Below are 15989 nucleotides of genomic sequence, written 5' to 3'. Positions count from 1 at the left end.
ACCATGTTTGTGAGTACTATGTCCAGAACATTAGAGCCCCTAGTTGGGTGCAAACTATATTATGTTAGCAAAGTTCAAGAACGTCTGGGTAAGAGTGATTTTGCTTGTGAATATTCCCCAGTTTATGGAAGGAAAGTTGAAATCTCGCATGACTAAGGTGTTGGGTTGTATGGCAAAAGATTCCAGTAAATCAAGGTAGGTGGTCTGTCTATCCTGGTTCATGGTGAGGGATCTATAGCTAGCAATGATGTGTTATGGTACTTTCCCAACAGTTAATTGGACATGGAGTAGTTTGAGAGAGTCATGCTGTTTGACCAGTCTCAAATTGTATTTGTTTCAGTGGGTACAGTCATCCTGCTCCATAAAGGGGGAGCAACTACAGACCCTGGGAACTACTGCCGTATTAGCCTGATGAGTCTGGTATGCAAATCTATGGAGCACATCATCATGGACCTGCTTAACAAAGATATAGGCAATCTCCAAACTCTTGACACCACACAGTTTGGCTTTGTTAAAGGGAGATCCTGCCTGCTGAACCTGGTTGACTTCTTCAAGGCAGTCACCAAGGCTGTGGATGAGGGTAAGGTAGTGCATACAGCTTGCCTCGACCTGGCCAAGGCCTTTGATACCATTCCCCACTCAGGTACCATTGATAAACTCACGAAACCAGGAATCAATCCCTACATTTCTAGGTGGGTTGCAAATTGGCTCATAGACTGGACCCACAGAGTGAAAGTTGCGGATTCCAAGTCAGACTGTCGACCAGTCACGAGTGGAAACCCACAGGGTCGGTCCTGAGCCCTGTCCTGATTGGCATCTACTTCTCAGAAGTCCAGGCCAATACAGAAGGACTTTGGCTGACCAAGTTCGCTGATGACTGCAAGCTATGAGTCATTATCAACTCCCCAAGTGATGCAGACATCCTACAAAAGGGCCTCTCTGAGACCAATGACTGGTGTTGGAACCATGGCCTGAAGCTTAACGCCAAAAAAATGCGTTATCATCCCCTTTGGAAAAAACTCAGTTCCTACAAATTACCACGTTGATGGGAACCTGCTGAACACTGAAGGGACCATAAGAGAGCTGGGCACCCAGGTCGACAACCACCTCACCTTTGAACCACCACATTGCCACTGTGGTCAAAAAGTCCTTCTACGTGGCACATCTTATAACCCAACATTTTGCATCCAGGAAGAAAGAGGTTATTATCCCTCTCTCCTCATCCTTCATTAGACCAATTATCGAATACAACGCCCCATTTGGCATGTACCTGACCAGACACCTACAACAGCTGGAGAGGCCATAAAAGTACCTCACAAAAAGGATTATGGGCCTTAAACACATGTCCTACATGGACAGACTCAAGAAACGTCAGCTGTTCTCAGTCTCTTATCTACCTAAAGGTGATTTCTGCTTGACTTACAAAGCCATGTCCAACCCAGCCCTACTTGAAATGCTACACTTAAAGAAATCCCAATCTCCCCATGCCACATGCTCCAGAGATCACAACTTTATTGCCACAATTAACAGAACACACTGAAGGAACAGGTTCATCTCCCAAAGACTGACCATACTCTGGAATAAGCTTCCCATTCATGTCAAGCAGAGCAACTCGCTGGCCCTCTTCAAGATCAATCTTGACGAGTGGATAGGTACAGAAAGTTCACTCCAGGAATCATTCCAGTTGCCCTATTGGATAGGGGCACTGTGAACTTACATCAGGTGGCACGGTGCCTGGGCAATTTTCTTGGGCTAGGCTTGTAAAGGCTGCAGGGCCATTAGCCTCGTACACACCTATGAACTTATGAAGATGGATACACCTCCACCTTTGGTTCCTTCATGCTCGCTTTGAGGTCTGAACATGTGGACGGCATTGTAGCCTTGTATGGCTGGGATTCTCTCAGTGGCCTTGAACCACGTCTCAGTAACTGCACAGACATCAGCATCCTCTAAGGTGAGGAGTGCTTCCAGGGAGTGCAGTTTTGTGTTTAAACTCCTAGCATTAAGCAACACAACCCTGAGTTTGTCTCAACTAGATTTTGTTAAATTGGAAAGTTTGTTGTTTTGATATTGCCTAAAAATGCACTATGGGCGAGGCAAGGGCCTTTGCCAGTCTCCGTAAACCTAGTCTGGGACAGGTGCAGACCATCTCTAGAAAAGCAAGGTCTGTCTACCATATCTTCCCAGGCAGACAGATTCTGGATCTCCCTGTAATGACACCTGAAGCAAAGTCAATTGTAGAAGTCAATCATTTTTTTTTGTTTACATAGTGGCATCATCCTGGGTGAGGATAGGATACTGCTTAGGGCTAAGGATATACCTGTCTGGGACACACAATGAGAGAGTTCTGTCATGTCTCTCTTCATACAGTCCAACGAGGTACATCTCAAGTCATTCACTCCAACATGGACTATGACAGAGTCATAAAGGTACTTGCTGAGTAACTTGAGTACATGTGTGACTTGTCGGATCCTGGAACCTGATAGGCAGCTGACAGCGACCTTCTCCTTGTCCAGTCTGGTGAGGGGGACATCTGTGTGTCTCACTATGTAGTTGCCTATGACCAAGACATTGAATGTGTTTTGCCTTCGAGGCTTATTTTTTGAGATATGGTTGTGTGTGTTTACATGTGTAGTGGTATTTTTTGTTTAGTGGTGAGCGTGGGTGGTATGCGTTTGGGAGGTTTCTGTTCTTTTGGTAGGCTTTTAGCGAGTACCTCCATGTTTGTGGGTTTATGTGTTGTGACCTTACTTTGTGTGAGAGGTGTGGTTTGCTTGTAAGGTGAAGCATGTGAACTACAATCTGTTTGATGTCTAGTTTGTTTTACTTGAGAGAATTGACTCCAATTCCATAGGGAGGAAAAGTTGCTTTAGGAGTAAATGGCTGTCAGTATACATGACACAATTGCTAGATTGCCTCAAGATGCCCATATCAATCAAGCTGGCAGGAGAAATGATGGAAAACAGCCTGTCCATAATGGCAGGATTTTTCTGATTGTGGTATTTGGGAAGGAAGTGGGCTAGTTGGACTTGGTCACAAACAGCAAAAATGAAGCAGTAATTCAATTAAATACAGTTAAAGTGCAGTACTGGCTTAAAATATACTTAATTTTTCAGTTTTTTTTTCAGTGGATGCCTTGGAATTCATTGCAGATGCACTCCAAACCTCTGGCTAAAGTTTCCAAATGTTGAGCAGCTCCGAGAAACTGAGTGCAAACCTGCACAAATGCAAGGCTTACATACAGGCAAGTTTAAACAGTTTTAACACAACTACCAATGGGGGAGTCTCAAACTGAGCCTTTCCTCCAGCAATCCCCAACTCAGATGGGTCCTGAACTACACACTTCTGCCACAAGTGTGCAGAGAGACTCTCATAATGTAAGCAGGACTAGTTTAAGAGCACGACAAACAGTCTAGATAGAGCAGGTCTGAATCTAGCCTATGCTACTGTAAGGTAAGGAAACACAATTTCTAGATGTTAAGGAGTAAGGAAGAGTCACGTAAAGGTCAAAGTGTGAGTGTTTAGTAGTATACTATTATATGACCTGCAGTGGTACCACTCTCTGCAACAAATGGCAGCTGGTCAAGCAGCTGAGAATCGTGGGAGACTATGGATAGCATTTCCTATAAAGGATTTTAAACCAGCAAGGTTTGCTTACATGCAGGCACAGGGAACCATGTTTGCGCATCACACAAACTCAAGGCTTTTATACGAGCAGGATGAAAGACTTTCCAAAGTTAAACCTCAGGCCAATCATATAAAAAAAAACAATAAGTTATCGACCAGTAGTTCTCACCTTGGATGTGTTGAATTCAGCTCTCTGCTCTCAGCAGAGTGCAAAAGAACCCTCCTCATGTAAAACAAACTGGCTTTGAGCTCAAGTGCAGTAAACAAATGCCTTAGAACAGAAGTAAGAATTCCTGCAATATCAGGAATCCATGCAAAGTTCACTAACCCTGAGAAATGTTCACAACACACAAAAACTTTGCAAAACTTAGAAATACTTTGGCAGACTCTGATCAGCTTTTGCAGAATACTGTTGAAACAACCTAAGAGCAATACAGTAACAAACAGATGGCGTTTCCAAGTGGAGGCTGAAAAACAGTGATAAATTCAACAAAATAAATCAATGTAGCACAGAAGTGTTAAATATCACTGAAACAGAGCAAGTGCAAAAAATTTGCAGGTCCAGATGGTTTTAGAAGCAATCCACATCTTGCAGTCACACATCTCCATGCCAGTCACAAGGAAGCTCTGGATAAATGAGCTATGCAACAAACTTCCCCATCCACACAAAAAGTTAATTTCTGTCCGTTTTCAATTGCAACTTAGATCTATGGCTGGGAAACAGAAAATTTATCCAGGACTACCAGGTGTACTACTAATGGACAGATGCAGCTCCCAAATGCTTCATCTCCTGCATGGGGCTCCACAAATTATCTATGGTATGATCACAGTTATTCTAATTGTGGTAATATATAATTATCGACCATGGAATGGGTAAGGTCAACCTATGATCAAATGGGAGAGGTTATTTGAAGCACCAGCTAGCCTTGTACTTACCTATAAGAAGGTATCAAATGCTGGAGATATAATGAGAGAGAGAGAGAGAGAGAGAGAGAGAGAGAGGAACTGGAAGCATGTTTTTTGGGAATGTAATAAGTTCACAGTCTTCCAGGGAGTCTCAGAAGGGGACACAGTACAAAAATGCAGACTGATGGCAGTACACTCGAAGTCCAGCTAATCAGCTCATATTATCCTACATTTTCATTTGGTAATCCAGTACAGTTTATGGAATTTTACGGCAAAACAGATGTTATGTCTTATCTACGCCATTTTTTATGTGATTTATTAATAGCAATGAAAAAAAAAAACAGTTGTAAATGCAAACACGTCATGGGCACAAACTTAACTACTGGGTTTGTAATCATATTTGCAAATTTGTACTGACCAGTAAGCCAACTTTCTATATTACAAACGATGTTCATTTACAGTGTGCGTCAGGGCTAGCCACTTGGCAGTGTGAACACTGGCTCTAGGTGATAACTGTTGATGTGACACCCCGACCCTCCATACAAAAAGGGGAAAAAAAGGGGTTGATGATGATGCTGTTTTACTGACAGTATTACAACACAAAAGCACAGATTGTGTATCAGATACCAACTGAGTGAGTTTTGTGATGTGCTACATTCAGGTCCATAAGAAATGTGAAACATTATGATATAAATATTGCCATAATGCACCACACTAAGAATTTTTGTACTGAAACCAAGAACTGGAGAACCAAGTCGCCCAGTTAACAGCATGCATGCTGGAGTTACTGGAGAATCAGAATAGGAAAGAACAATTAGGCAGCTACATGTGTGCTTTACTTCCCTGAGGAAGGAGTTAGAAAACTTACTGTATGAAAACACAGGTGTCATTGCAGATCTTCAGATTACAATAAATTAACTTAGCATCTACATCTGTAAAAGGGACACAGAAAGTGTGTGTGTGTGTGTGTGTGTGTGTGTGTGTGTGTAATTGTGGATGTCATGATATGTCAATGAGCCCTTAAACACGTTAGTCTTTTTCTAATAAACAAACATCTTTATTAAATTAGCATGTACAACATGCGCAATCATACATTTATATACATGAAAACATACCATATTGACATAATTTTAGCTGCCAACATTATACATCACAAACCATATTAACATAATTGTAGTTGCAAATATTATATATCACTTATAATCTATCCAGTCAATTGTCAGTCAAACATTACATAGCTCATTCAAATCCTGCCTTCTTTTAAACCTTGCTCCTTCTCTGCATGTACTGTTCCCACAATTCCCAGTTTTACTATGCAATTTGCTCCTACCCTTTTCTCAATATCCCAATTCTAAACATGTTAAAGCATTGATTGAAAAGTGGTGGTATAGTCATAGATAAAGGTAACCAGTTTTCTCCCACCAAACAGCTAAACAAGAACTCTGAATGCAGTTATAAGCATATGGATAAGAAAAAGCATCCAGTGCCCCTTGAGTCGTGTGTGTGTGTGTGTGTGTGTGTGTGTGTGTGTGTGTGTGTGTGTGTGTGTGTAGTGCTATCCACAGTAAGTCGAAGAGATTAAGGATTCAGGCAAAGGCAGACCCAGGACATGGGTCACTGTCTTTACTGGGTAACCAAAAGGAGTTGGGGCTGCCGCTGGGAAAGTTAACAGGACAACAAGCAGCAACCACCCCCATATAAAAACATGGAGGATATATCAAATATTCTACAGTTACCAGTTTCATGGCCTAAAACAAAAAATAAAAATAGTCAAGGATCACATAACTGTAGAAATGACATAAAGGGTGGATGGGGGTAGTGAGATCCTGAGTAAGATAAGGCAAATGTAATGTAGAAATGACAATATGAATTAATTGCAATTTCACTTTATATCCCTTTAACAAATAAGGCAACAGATGCAGTACTCACACTGTGAACTCCTAAAGCCTTCCAGACAGTGAAACTCAGCAGACCCACTCCACACCAGGCATAGAGAGAACCCCAGCCAAGAGCCCTCAAGGCTAGTGAAGCACCAGTCTCTGGTACTGCTGCGGTAGCAGAAATTCCCTGCAAAAACACACAGAAACAGCAGTTTCAAAATTAGCAGACATGGTATAAAGAAAGGATACCATAACATTAAACATGTCAAATAGCAATAATGTTACAAATAGTTTTAAGGATGTGTAGGTATTACAAGAAAAGGGAGAAGCAATTTTTATTTAGTTAGATCCTTTTTGCTGGTGCACAGTACAATGTACATAAAATTAATTGCTGATCATGCAAAACTACATAGTCGAAATAGCAAATGCAATGCATGACATAAATGCTGTGAAGTCAGATAACACACACTAAGGAAACAGAAAATTACATAAAGTGTTTCTCCTCAAATATCTGCACCATTTATAATGGACAGGCTCCACTTGAGTGAACATTACTCCAAGTACCGACAGATTTAAGCTACATCTGAACTAAGACTGTCATCATTAGGCAAGGTATTATTCACAGAGTTTTGTTGTGTTTCATACAAAGACACATCTTGCTAAAGTTGAGTTTGCTAACACTGATTAAGTTTTATTTCCTACTAATGAGTGCTCTTGGGAACCAGAAGTTGTACAAAAACATGATGTTAAATGTTCTTTCTTTTAAAAACTTCTGATCTTTCTTTTCTTCTTTCTTTTTATGAAAGCATTCTGCCACAACATGATTTAATGCACCATGGCACATGGTATTTTCACTGACATACTGTACTTTCTTCCTAAATGAGCCCATTTTATGGTATACTGTTTAAAATTACTTCATAAAACTGTACTGCTCCCTCTGTGACAGCAAAAAGCATACTGAACTTTAACATCAGTGAAGTCAACACTGAGGGTGCGTGTGGCTGCATCTATAGACTTTAATGGATACACCTCAGTGCATGTGTGGGTCCTTGTCTATTGAAAATTATGAATGCACTACATGCTGTCTCTCAGCTGATGTCACCAAGGGAATACAACAGCATTATGTGCACCTATTCTCAATATAAAGTTTACTAAAATTTTTATTAAGAAACCGCTCACATAATTTTGGTAAGCTAGGGTAGAAAATACATTGCCGCACGTAAGGTACAAAATGTCACAATGTATATCCAAATTGCAGTGGTGATAAAGGATTACTATAAGGTCTCCAATTACAACCAGCTGGAGAGGTAAATCTTGATATCCAATTTGAGAATATATAACTTATGACTACAGAAATGCAATCATGATTCTTTCTAGTACATGGAGCTTTACCTACTCCATGTACTACCAGTTACAAAGACAGAGAGAGCGAGAGAGAGAGAAATTTAATTTCTCAGTATTTTATAGTTCTGAAAGCTGTAATTCAATTGGTACTGTTGCAAAATTAGTTTACATTTTGGTTTGGCTGCTCTACTGTACTACTTTATAAAGAGAAAAACAAATAAAAGATACTCTAGAAGCACAAAAGTGCTTCACAGCTTTTAAAGCTGTAAGACAGTGCTACCTCACAGACAGATAACAGTAATGAAGAGTGTCTGATCTAACAACTTTAAAAGCTGTAAGCACATCACACTACCACACACAAAAGTATGGCAGAATGAAATAATCACAGCTTTTAAAGTCGTTTCAGCTTTTTGAGGCTGTTTTATGCCATCTACTTTTAATGCTCAATGCTCTTGCATGAAACTAAAACATAATGGTGCCTAGCAAACATTGTTAAGAACAATTATTTATGTCAGAATGTTGTTTAACTCTCCATGTACTACAAATTGTTTTGCATTTACTGTAAATTCCCCCAATATTCTTGCCATTTCTGAAATAGGGCTCTGTCTTTGTTCGGTACTACTATCAAAAGGCTATAATCTTTTCAGGAAAGACAGAATGCACACGTGTGGAGGTGGAGTTGCTATTATTTTTTTGTGCCACAACTGTATGTATTCCTGACCATATTAATTTGTCAGACTCCAGTTACAGGAAATCTCTGCTAATATTTGTAGAAAATGACAGATTAAAATCCCTCACCACTGTATCTGTATGCAACCCCTACTCTCTTACTTCACTTTAGAAGGCACTCTTTTGCAGGTTGTCTGACAATATAAAAAATAACCAATCATTTTGGGGGACCTGAATATTCATTGAAAGTATTCCATTGATCAGATGACTCACTCACATGTTCAACTATGCTGACTGGCTCCACTCACGATGCTGTCAGAGGAAAGAAAAAAATGTGGTAGATATGGCCTTTTGGACCATATTCTCTTGTCTGCTCCTTCCAACATAAAAGCAGCAGGGGCGATGGTATACATATTTAGTTACCATCTTCCCACATCTACTGTGTGTGGGGGGGGTGAAGAAAGAGCCTAAAGCATGCTTTTCTTGTTCAAAAACAGTATTTCTGGATAGTCCAATTAAATTCTATTCACAAGAAAACTACTTCACAAACTGGACCTATTTCTTTCTGTCCTTTATAATATGGTGCCCATCTGTTGGCTCTGGGTGAGGACAATGTGTGCCCCTAGTTCACATGCATCCTTAAATCTTCAAAAAGAAAATTACAGGATTCCCAAGGCATTCTGCCAACAGGTTAATATATTTCTTACCCATGGGAAGACTAGTCAATCTAATCCAGTCACTCACTCCTCATTTGGATAAAGCCTTTCAGTTTAGATCTTTCTTGACAATGCTTCTCCAAAATGCAATTTCCCAGGAAATGCTGATGGCATTACCTATGAAAATTCTGCTCCCCAATTAGTTTAAGACCCAGTATTTTCCACATTCCTCCTTCATCTGACAAGTTTCTGCCACAATCTGCTACTGGCACGTCTCTCTGAAATACATGGAAACCAAAGTGCCATTCACTGCTTTAAAAACTATACAGAAGAGAAGACATACTCTGTCACAAGGGAAAATTCAACTGCGCACCATCATGCACTTATACAAACATATCTCCAGCTTGTTTAGGTATTCTTCATGGATTAATATAGACTCTCTTTTGCTTATTAGTTTTTTCATCAAAAATGAAGGAACACTTGTGCAGCCAAGCTTATTCATTGTACTGATGCTTAGATGGTTTTATTTATTTGTTAGTTGAAGAAGTAAATAAAAGACTCCATCCCAGTTAATATGGTCCAAAACCTGTTTTCAGCAGCTCAACTCCATTTAAATGCTCCACACATCAGACTCATAGTATTCAAATCATTAAATTATTTTGCTAAGTCTGACATTTAGATCCTGTTTATTGTGTAAATCACACTCAGTGGAAGTCTGCTCAGTAAAAGTCCTTGAATTAATACTAGATTATAAGTTGAAATCTTAAGGAGTACATATCCAATGCTATCAATAAAATGTAATCAAACATCGTGGCAGCTCTACAGATCCAAGGCCCTCGGCAACTGACTTCATTAACCTTGCAAATGCCCAGATGTTTCTTCTACTCCTCTTTCTTTGTGGCTCTTATTTTTACCTGCTTCCTATCATACATTTTGTGCAAGTGAGAGAAATTACATGACAAAACTGCAATATCTGCTGCAAGATTTTCATCAAGAATCCACCAGTGTACAGCTCATAGGGCACTCACTAGACCATTTACACAGCCAAATATCCCATATCCCCCAAGGAATTCTAGAGTGGGGGAACATGTACTTTTGATAAAGCCACTTTAATGAATCCAGGTGAAAGGAAGTATAGGGATCAAAAAACATTTGTTGCAAAATGCTTCTGTTTCAAAGTGAGGAGATGTCTGTATTGTAAAGTATGAACTTTGCTGCTACACCATTGTGGTATTATGGAGGTACTACAAGTGCGTAAGTGGTATGGGAGTGAGGCACCTGAAATGGGGGTGCTGAAAGGCAAAGCTCATCTACAAAAGATACTGCTTGCTTTGTTTTGCTCATTTTAGTCATGAGTTCAGTTTAATTTTATATTTTCTCTAACATTTGTGAATGTTTCATTTACAGTTGCTTTTGTTACCCCTCCCTACCCCTGTATGCTGTTTCAGTTTTAGGGCTTTGCTTTCCTGACACTGATCCCCTTAAGGGGTATACTCCAAATTGCCCTCAGCTTAAGAAAACTTCTACCACTTTTTAATTGCCAAGAGGAATCCACCTTCAGTGTTTTTCAGTGTCACTGTTATAAAAATGTAAAATAAGCTGCCTGATGTAGTCAGACAAATCTGAAAATGCTACCTTTAAATGCAGTATCAAAAATCACATCTAACAAAGAGGAGATACAAGTGTAGAGTTACGTAAACATTCATATTTTCTACTCACTTTTTCTGCGTTCTACACTCTTTCAACTATGCAAATTGTATTTTTTTTTACTTTTCTCTCATATACTGAAATTTCATTTTACTTTTTCTAACATTATACTTTGCCCTCATATACTTTTTATTCTCCTTTATGTGCTTGTTTCTATTCTTTTCCCTAAACTCTCTCACTTACCATCTAGCAGACTACAATTCGGTATATCATGATTTTACTTCTCTTGCACTGTCATTTGATGGGGTCTATATCAAATCATCAAACTCTTCTTTCATCGACCCCTATCCATCAAAACTAACTTCAGCGAGCATCAACATTTTGTACAGGTTAAGTAACCAATTGGCCACTACCCCGCGAAATGCTCATTGCACTAAATCAAACACAAGTGGGGGGGATGTGCCCCCATATCCCCCAATGTGGTGGGCTGCGCCCCCACAACCCCCCTCACTAGATATACCAACTCCGAGTTTGCACTAGTGGGGAAAAGGGCAAAGTTGTAGTGTTGGCCAATTGGTTACTTACCCTGTAAAAAATGTTGAAGTTCACTGAAGTTAGTTTAGATGGATAGGGGTTGATGAATAAGGGTCGATGAATAAGCAGTCAATGAAAGAAGATTGAAAATCTAATTTAGACCCCATTTGATGAGATCATTTAATAATTCTACAATATGCACAATTGTCCCTATCTTTCTCTTTGTCACTGTATTAAATGTTCAGTACTATGCAACAGCCACTTCAGCTCTGACCATTTTGAATGCATATTAGACAAACAGTTTTTAAATCATTATCTCACTGTTTTTAGTTTTCTCTTTAGGTTGATTTATACTTTATTTGTACACAGTTGCCGTTTTTAAGCTTTTCTCCCAGAGCACACTGCCTAATCAGCATTTTCCATTCAGAAGCAGATAAATAACTGGTGCTTTAATGACTAATGACAAAGTGTGTTTGTGTGTGTGTGGTGCTGTTGATTCGTGAATGACCTCTGGTGATCTTATGAGAATTATATGAGCCAACTACAGAGGTTTCATGGCAACTACAGGTATAGACTGCCACATCTTTCTTCTGCCAGCCTTTACCTGCAACTGTAATCCATTCTGAAACCCAGATTCATAGTGTCACAGACAGATGCCTTGTCTCTGTCACTGGACTAACTTAGTAACCAAATACTCACTCACTAATGCTTGAGCTTCTCCCCCGGATTCATTAATTGTCCATGCAGGACTAGCTTACTCCTGCACGGAAGTCCCCGTTTAGGAGCAGGATGGCAGCGCGCCATGCATATTAACGAGGCTCGCTGCCCGAGCTCCTAGGCTTACACAGAGCGTGTACGAGTGCAAGGGGTGTGTCTGAGAGCAAAGCTCTCAGAATAAACATGCCTCTGCAATGCAGAGCAGGAGAAAGGGGTAAGGAATGAGCGAGAATGGTCATGGGTGTCCGCATATCCCCACCAACAGTCCCCTATGTGTACAACAGCAACAATACATAAAAATAAAATGTAGAAACCAGTTTGGTTTCTTTTAAAAATCCAATTAAAGCTACCCATAGATGAGCGGGTGTGCCCATCGCTTAGCTACAGTTAAAGCTGCTGAAAAGGCTGAAGAGGATAACAAGGAAGATATATGCAAATGAAGCAGCACAGCAGTAGTGTAGTGGGCAGAGCATTCTCCTAATGAGCAGGTATTCCCGGTTCGAGTCCCACTGCAACACAGTCTATTTTACATGTTAAAGCACGTTATAACTAATATGTTGCAAAACCCACTAAAAACATACATTTATAAACTGGAGTATTGCAGGAAATGCACATGTGAAATGTCAGTGTCATAATGAATAAGGCACCAGTAAGCAGGTTTAAGCACAAATAAGCAGTAGTAAGTATATGTAAGCACTAGTAAGTGTGTTTAAGTGCATTTGCGTGGGGGTAGACATTGTCTACACAGATTAAGCAAAGCAGAAGCTAACTGAGTGTAAGACACTGTACCCAGAAGTAAGTACTGCTTAGCTCCGCGCAAACCCAATTACAACTGCTTTAAAGTGCCTTAATCTCTCTGTCTCCAATGGGCCATGTTCTGCCCAGCAATAAGATAAACAGCTCCTGCAAGGCTCGAACCCAGGACCCTGCACACCATAGACAAAGTGATTTTCCACTAAGCCATGCAAGATATAAATAAATCTGATGTTTACAGAAACATATCATCCAGTCCAGTCATGAAACAGTACAGAGAATGTATACCACCATCTAGATGTATGTGTGTGTAAATATATTAATATCTAACAGATACAACATATATATATATATATATATATATATATATATATATATATATATATATTTCTAAAAATATATACATATATTTTAATATATATAAACATATATACATGCAAATGCCTACAATGACACATATGTATCTACACCTATATGTCTACATATACACAGCAAGTTACATATGTGTATGCAGATATATAACTATGTAGGTTTATACAGACATAGTTATATATATGTAAGTAGATATATACATCTATATAGGTATATATGGCCATACATCTGTAGATAGCAATGGTAGATTAACAAAAACTCTTATGTCCACATGCACTGTTAATGGGGTTGAGAGGCCCCACACACTATACGCCTTGTACAAATAGGCATCCCCCCACCACAACCAAACACATCTGCCCTGCAATACACTACCAAGAGATGCAGATCCCATAACCAGGACCTGAACACAACATGGGCACCAGATATTAACAGTACTACATCTCACCTGTATGATGTCAGGCTGGTATTGGTAACATATCATGCAGTACAGTCTGCCTCCCATAGGAAATGTAAAATGTGGAAGCTATCAACATCCCAGTATCAACAGGATACAGATACACAGACACAGATAAGCAGATACAGATATACATACATATATATATATATATATATATATATATATATATATATATACACACACACACACACACACATATATATATATATATAGCCATACATGTAACTACACATACATGCCCAGATGTACAGTAAGATACTTATGTAGAAGGTGCTCACAATATGGAACAGCCACTATGCTTACAGTTAACACCTGAACAACTGGACACTGTAAGGGCCACCAATACAAATGACAATCATTGCCTGCAACATATACCCACAGAGAGGTCATAGGAAAAAACACCACACATAGGTTTGCAGAAACGGAACACATTGAATTGTGTACTATTACAGTTCTATATGCCATGTCATGTTCAGACACGGACATCCATATAAACAGAGTAATGCAACTGTGAAACAGTTATACTAATACAGTAGTCTGGAAAGGTTCACAACTGTTGCTGTCCAGACCAAGCCCTTTAAATTGTACAATAGTGAAGACAGACTGGGCCACAGGATACCAAACAATCAACAGTATGTAATGCAGGTGTATAGTTCAGCAGCCTCTATCTACACTCTGTACAAAATCACTAGGTGGTAAAGATGTCAGGTGACAAAATGGGTTGTAACTGTTACATAACAAGGCATAACTGACACCATCACAAGCACACTGACAAACAGAACAGTCTGCTTGGCAGGAGGCAGTAGGCTTGCATTAACCCAATGTATGCAAGTAATGTAAATATAGGTGAGGTATATGACACTGTACATCGATATACCTTAAGGCAGCTCACCCCTGATATCCCCGCATTTTGTAACAGCCTAGTACATTTATGGTGCTTCCCCCCTAGACTCAATAATACAGGGCCATATATCACTGTTACATACACTGGCCTCTGGAGTGCATAAGGGCACACATGTATTGTGTACGTGATGCCCACACATATATGGGCCCAGCCCCACCATATGTGTGGGGGATACAACAGCAGTGGACTGATGGCAGCAATGGCAGTGTGATATACTCACAGCCCACTACAGAACAACCCCCGACAGCATGTCATATGTGCAAAGCTTGGTATGTAGGTGGAGGACAGAGGCTGGAACACAGTCACATATGTGGAAAACTGTTGCCATACACTAAGCAAGTTGTTGGTGTTACAGGATAGTCTGCAACATACCCTTAGTCAGGGAATTGAGGTTAGAAACAGAAATGGATGTGACATGTACTGATAGCACTCAAAACACACACACACTGCCAGTGAAATATCTGACACAGGACCTGTGTGGTGGACAGACAAAACATGACAGGCACCCCTCCCCACCATGAGGATAGGCCCACAGTGGACAGACTAGTATGCACACACACACCCTGTAACACCAGTACTATAAAAAGCATAAAACACAACTCTACTCACACTCTGTCTGTAGTTCTTGAACCTCCTACAAAAATATGTAGCTGCCCCTGAGTGTGCCGTTTCTCCTGTAAGAGATATTGTTACCTGCTGTCTGTAACACTGATGCCCACACACAGGAAGGATGTCCATCACACATGAAATGTAAAGGGACCCCACCCACATGATGTAGGGATGTATAGTAGGTGGTTGCAATGACAGTGGAAATTAGAAGTACTACACATGTGTAATCATATATATATAGCTATCTGGATAATTGTAAGTACATATATTTCCACCATATGTCCTGGACATGGAGTGTAGTGCTACCCCAGTGTCTATAGTCCCAAAGTCGTAGTGCAAGGGGATATCAGGTATGTATAGCAGGTATATTAGTAGACTATTGCTACTGTCATTGGAATTGTCTTCACAGACATGGTGTGTGTGGGAGGTCACATCTGCTAATCACATGTGCCACTAACTACTGACAGACATCCTAAGGACATCATAGTAAAGTACCGCTGCTAGCACGTAATGCCGCTGTGAACTGCAGCAGAGATATTGGCCAATATAGGTGGACATTCTGACACACACTGTACAGTCCAGAGGTATACACATAACCCCTTAGTGCAAAACATGTGGACCATTCTTGACAATATGGATGCAGACAGCCATGTAGGTAGGTATAACACATAACGACTAGCATACATTTGCCACCATAGGTTATACATTCACACACCCCTGTCTGGCCTAACGCATAATAACCGCTGGTACAGGGGTGCCATAGCCACATACTATCCACTAGATATTGGCATATATCTGTACAGCATCCCACTGCTCTGTCTGACATACATGACTGTTAAGGCATGCCCGGCAGCAGTACATCTGGCAAGTATCAGCAGATGACATCTCACTGGGTAAGTACACAAAGCTGCTAG

General features: G+C 40.2%; 1 protein-coding gene across 1 annotated transcript in view; it reads right to left on the bottom strand.

Moving 5' to 3' along the window:
* TMEM242 (transmembrane protein 242) overlaps positions 1 to 15989 on the bottom strand; it is a 282085-nt gene that overhangs the window by 80941 nt on the left and 185155 nt on the right. The window contains exon 3 of the mRNA XM_044063665.1: positions 6463 to 6600. Coding sequence (XP_043919600.1) covers positions 6463 to 6600 — 138 coding nt within the window. The remainder of the gene's footprint in view (positions 1 to 6462; positions 6601 to 15989) is intronic.

Source organism: Protopterus annectens, chromosome 1.part0 (genome assembly GCF_019279795.1).
Source record: "Protopterus annectens isolate FY-2018-M chromosome 1.part0, PAN1.0, whole genome shotgun sequence".
NCBI lineage: Eukaryota > Metazoa > Chordata > Ceratodontiformes > Protopteridae > Protopterus > Protopterus annectens.
The sequence above is the reverse complement of the archived record's forward strand: the minus strand, read 5'-3'. Positions and strand labels throughout refer to the sequence as shown.